The sequence below is a fragment of the Varroa destructor genome, unplaced genomic scaffold (assembly GCF_002443255.2).
Source record: "Varroa destructor unplaced genomic scaffold, Vdes_3.0 BEIS01000001.1, whole genome shotgun sequence".
NCBI classification, from domain to species: domain Eukaryota; kingdom Metazoa; phylum Arthropoda; class Arachnida; order Mesostigmata; family Varroidae; genus Varroa; species Varroa destructor.
Window position 1 is genome coordinate 43,086,137 of NW_019211454.1, and position 5,757 is coordinate 43,091,893.

Here is a 5,757-nt window from a genome sequence, read left to right on the forward strand (position 1 = left end):
TATATATATATAACAGAAAGGGAATGGAACGAAGTAGTAAACAGAAGTCTCTGCGTTGGTGTGCAGATCATCATAGTGGTCAATGTTAGATGCCAATCACCATGGCACTACGAGCTGACAAGGGAGGATTTTGGTTCCTCACACATCCACTGCCGGCTGTTGGCAGCAGGGTTGGTAAGGTAGATTGTACCCACAGTGAAAAGCTGCAGGGGAAACATGTGGCAAGCCGCCGTCTTCGCTAAAGGTAATAATACTGTCATTTCTGCACCCACATACGGCGCCGCCTCGGGGCAAAGGGCGCAGGAACACCAGGCACAAAACCCAATTTACCAGTCAGCTTGGCTTCCCCCGAGTTCCTTCCACATCACGCAGCGCGATCGAACTCCTCTTCCCCTTCTATCTCGATTTTTCTTCCTGCCCGCGCTCCCTTATCGCCCCCATACGTGCCGATAATAATTTTATATCTTACCTAGCAGTCGGACTCGAAGTCTTTCCCGGCAGGTTCCCAGCAGTTTTCTCTGGACCTTTACTGGATCTCTTGCTAGCGATCTTTCCTTATTGCTATTACTCGCCGATAGCACAGGTAGGGCTCCGCGCCGAGCCAAGCGCCTATACAAACGGCATGACGGACCACCAGTCGACAGAACGAGCCCGGCCTGCTCTCCAGTAGCAACGTTGTCCACCCTTCTCCTATTCTCCCTTACTCGTTGTACCCCTCCTCTGTGAACTGGCTGCCCAGCTCCGACCCTCTGATGATTCCAAACCTCAATCCTCTTTTTCTTGCATCAACGAAAGGCGAGAGGCCGAAAAGGCGCCCGCGCCCTTTTTCACGCTCTGTAATAGCCCCGGGAAGTTTGCAGCAATCACAATATAATATATTTTAATATTAAATTGGCCACTTCTTCATTGTTACCGCCTAGTCGAGCAGCGGGCCAGCCAGACCCCCATGGATCGCCCGTTTAGCCAAGTTGGAGGCAACAGAGGGCATGGGCCCGCCTTCCATTACTCTTGCTGTATTGGCTATCGTCAACTAAAAAATAGAACGCGAACCTGAAGGCGATAACTACCGGAGAGGTCCGGCTTGGGGCAACACAAACGATTGCATGGCAAAGATCAGGAAAAGAACTTTCCTAAGAGAAGGAGAACGGGGAGTTGGCAAAAATAATCGTTTGGAATTGACGAATATTATTACCGTCATCATAAAATGATCATATACCAGCAGTAATCTGAAAGGTAAATACAGACAGAGCGCTGTTGCTATAAGCAATAAAACATTGAGACGGAAAACATTGCCTACCTTGCTCTCAATATCGTACCCTCTCCTTTACGATTTTTGGTTCTGTATCAACGAAAGCGCGAGGCCCAGTAATGCAGAGAGAAGAAAGACGTCATGTCACAATGATCGATAGGAGGAAACTGCCGAAGGCTATTGGGACAATTAGTACAAAATATCTTTTACTGTACAGTATATAGCTGGGACAAGGTAAATATGTAAGACGGAAGGAAAAAGCCAAAGTAAACTAGTAAAATATTGTTATTTGCCTGCAGGGTTAATATACAAATTCTTCACATGGACCAATATTAACTATTTAATATCAACTTCATAAATTCACTACTAATTTGATTTCGGGTAGGATGAAACATTTATCGAACAAATGGGTACTGCATACGTCTCTTTCCGACTCTCTGATAAAAAAAAAAAAAGCCCAGTAAATAAATAGGTCTTGAAAGAATTTGAAATAACCTATCTTCGTTAAATATCTAATGCCAATAATAATACTACTACGGCCATCAAATTATACTCTTGAGTTGCTTTGTTCCCTTCAATTCATGTAAAGCTATAAAAATGCCAATTAGAAGTTGCTATGGCTGGTACTAATGATAAGCTCGACACTGCCTGATTAGCCTAATAGTAATTAAACCTTTTACTGATGTGTACTGAACATGTGCCACAGATGCCTGACAGAGGTCATAAAAGCACTATTGCCTTGTCACTAACATCTCATTTGTTCCGAATAGAAAAAAAAAGCCAAGGATTTGCTGACTGCTAATAGGACGCAAGTTAACACTTAAAGCATATAGGCTAATGGTTAGACCCAAGCCAACCTGGGTCTATTTACTCAATCATTACATGACCTGCCTATGATATTTACCCTCTGGACTATACCAAATTTATTGAAGTAGTTTAAAATCTGCAAGATGACAAAATATAACTACTCGTAGAGCAGTTTGTTCCAGTTAACAACATTTCAATAATGAAACACTTTTGTGAAATTATGAGAGTATTTTACTCGTATGATACCGCATTGCTTACGTATTTTCGGTAGGCTTTTAGTGACACAACTTTCTAAAACTAAATTCTGGCAAATTCCCTTTAGATTTGAGTAGCTTGCTCGACATTCCCAAAAAGGAATAAGTGCAGCTTGGCTGAAGGTCCTCAAATCCAACGGCGGAATCGTATCACGAACTCGTATTGAATAATGAGTAGGAAATACGATAGAACTCATCATGTCGTACAACACTGCCCGGGTAGAAATAATTTGGATAGACGAAAACGATTATCGGGCTCCATTCAAATACGAATGAAGAGAGAACGCCTGGCTGGCCTTAGATACACTTATTCCTTATATACTTATATATATATAGGTATGAAATCGCTTGTTTAACTTTAATCAGAACATTTACAAAACTAAATATACGCTATTAACGATCTAAAAACCTCATTGCACTTAAACAATCATTAGATGTCCCGACGTCACAAAACGTTCAAGCTTTTCGCCTGTGCAAAGACCCCCCCCCACCCCCCACCCCCTCTACGTTTTTTCTGCTAAACGGAAAAATTGTTAGTTGTCCTTGTTTCTCTTTTTTGTTCAGTTAATATTGATCAGTTGTCCAAGATATAAAATAAAATTCAAGGTTATACCATAAACCCCGTTTAAATGCTACTAACGTTCTACAGGCCTACACTCTGTCGATCGACAGCTCATGCGTACACGTGTACGCAAAACAGTGCAGGAATGCAGTATTTCGCTTTACTATCGCTTACATAGAAACGATATGCCGATAAGCTCTTTCGTATGTATTTATGTTAAGTGTGTGACATGGGTTGAGCTATGGCTAAGTAACGTGCCGGCCAAACCTGTCCCAGTGAGCTCGCCAGTAAAGGCGTATAATGATTAATTAGTAGATGGGGTTAGAATTTAGCAGCGCTTGCTTGCCTGTAAAGACTGAGTCAATATTCAACGAAGTCTTTATCGATACAATATGGTTGTTGTTGTTTGTTGGACTAGATATGTATACGGTATATGAGGAGGTGAGGTTACAGCTAGCACTTCGGTAGAAGAACATCATCGGAATACAGCCTAACGTGCAAGAAGTGGCATGTTTATAAGACAAATTATTACTATCGTAGTAGCACAATAAATGTATGACTAATCGATTTAGAAACAAAAAAATAACGCTTTTATACCTCACGGAAGTTTGATTGTTCACAGCTACATTCAGATGCGAGAATATTACTAAGTAATTACGTATGATACTTTTGTCTAGACCATTTTCGTTTTTGCTAAGGACAGCAGTTCTTTTTCCTATTACTATTTATTTCCTGTTGTCGTCGTATAAAGGACTCATGTTTAACTGTTGAAAAATTTCGGATATCTATTATATTATATTCAGAGAAAAAATAACTCCATCTGTGCGACCCACTATTGCGCCATTTTCAGTACAGCAAGGGGAAGCCAGGTGCTTCATTATTTTATATAAGTTACTACTGCTATCAAAAATGTACTTTAGTAAAATCCTGTATATGTATGCCATTCGGGTGAGCTGCGCAGACGGTCGAACGACAGAAGCAAAAAGACATCGTCGATTCTTTTCATTTATAGTGATACGAGACATAGCTTTTTGTCCACTCACCTGCGACTCGATTCGTGTTCTTTTGGTGCCAGCGACCGTAGAACATCGCTATTGGTGGTAAGGACAGCGGCGTGCGTTGCTCACTAGAACTGTTAATGGAGGAGAACGTCAAAGCGTGACATCCCGGTTTGCTTAAGCAGCGAAGGTCCAGAAGTTCTGTCGACAGCGTGTAGTTTAGTTCTAGCAGGGGCGGCAACCATCTTACCATTGTCAGGGAACAACGTGGCAGGAGCGTGCTTACTTTTCCTATTGTTTCCGATGACCGGCCCAACGAGCTTTGACAGGGATGTCGTTACTCGGCTGGGCTGCAGTGTCGGTGAGAGGGGGATGACTGCGAAGGCAGCGAACAGGCCGTTGGGGGGTAGATGTCGTCCGGCCGAGCAAAGAGATTTAGCTCATTGCTGCTGACTGGCGCCGACAAAACTGAATCAGACCGGACCATATTAATGTCGATTTTAATTCCCGTCATCTCTACGCCCTCCTGTTCCGCTATGGTTGGCTTCTACCGTCCTTTCCTTATTGCGCCCAGGCAACAGGTTCGACCCGCTCTTGCTAATGGAATGGCCGACCTCACGGTGAACAGAGCGTACGCTCGGAGTGTTGTTGAGAGAAATAGGACCGATTGGTAGTTTGGCCGTTCGACGCCCGATCAGTCGCCATTCAGTTCGAAGTCGGAGTCTATTTCTGAAGGAAAGAAAATAAGCAGCAGCCGAACTCTTGATTCTCATATCTCAGTCATTGCATAACGACGACCTTCTTTCCAAACTCATATTCTCCCACCACCTGCTTGTACCTATGACAGTCGCTCGGTTGATTAGTTCATTGGTCATCCCCGTCCTCCTCAACACGGGCTCTGCGCTACCCAATCAACTTAATATTTGCCGCCATTTCTATGTATGTATCACTTGTATGCCAATAGGTCAATTTTGTGGAATACCTGCTACAACCCCTCTATGATCGAACACCAATGCACGTTAAGATGGCAAAGTCGTGAGTTGTTGAGCTAAACAAGGAAGGTTATTCTTAAAAAGGGATCACTCTGTACCACGGAGCCATGTGGTATTTAACAGAACTATTTATGATACATTGTGGTAGTCCTGACTTAGTACATCAGCACAATTCTTCGCGCTAAGTTAACACTATGTCAAACAGAGTAGCAAAAACAGTCTTGGTACGCAATAGTCATTCGTAATAGTAAAGTATCGCGAGTCTACTAAGGGCCTGACTCTCCACCAAACCTGATGAACCATTCCAGCCACCAGTTCGGCCGAACCATTTGTCTTTGACAAACGTGCACGTGAATGAATGGCATTAACACGTAACGAGCACGCGCGATCATGTAGAGCATTAAGTCTCAATAAAGAGCTTCTTCGCCTGATGCTGTTGTACTTCACTTCGAAGTCATTGGCTTGATTTGGTATCCCATCTTCTAGGCTGAATGACGCTTGACTAGAAGGACGGCTGGCTGTCGTTGGCTACATTTCGCTTTTTAACTCGTGATTAATCCGGTTAGATCAAAACAGTTTTCTCGTAAGTGAGAACTGAGCAGGCTGCTCGACTTACTGGCCGCTTGCGCTGCTGCTGCGAAGCGCGCACTGGGAAAGTGGGAAGGGTAGGAAAAGTTTCAATATAATTGTAGACCCGACTAGTAGTTATTGAGTAACTGCTGCTGTCGCCACCGCCACTGCCAGCTGCGGCAAAGAATCTAGCACATGGCAACGACTGCTGCTCTGCTTTAAGCTGGAGCACTGAAAGCAGATAAGGACAAGCCAACTACTCCTCACGCGCTCTGTTGACGTCCGTCTGACGCAGCAACGGCAACTCCTGGTCTCGGAGGGAGTT

At 43.7% G+C, this 5,757-nt stretch overlaps 1 protein-coding gene across 1 annotated transcript in view; it reads right to left on the reverse strand.

The window, feature by feature from the left end:
* The window catches only part of LOC147758673 (uncharacterized), a 6,088-nt gene extending 683 nt beyond the window's left edge, over positions 1–5,405 (reverse strand). Inside the window, exons 1-2 of the mRNA XM_086987695.1 lie at positions 3,916–5,405; positions 470–834 (exon numbers count right to left, since the gene is read on the reverse strand). Of these exons, the coding sequence (XP_086843821.1) occupies positions 701–834; positions 3,916–4,123 (342 nt within the window). The 5' untranslated portion in view covers positions 4,124–5,405 and the 3' untranslated portion in view covers positions 470–700. The remainder of the gene's footprint in view (positions 1–469; positions 835–3,915) is intronic.
* Between the last annotated feature and the right edge of the window lie 352 nt (positions 5,406–5,757).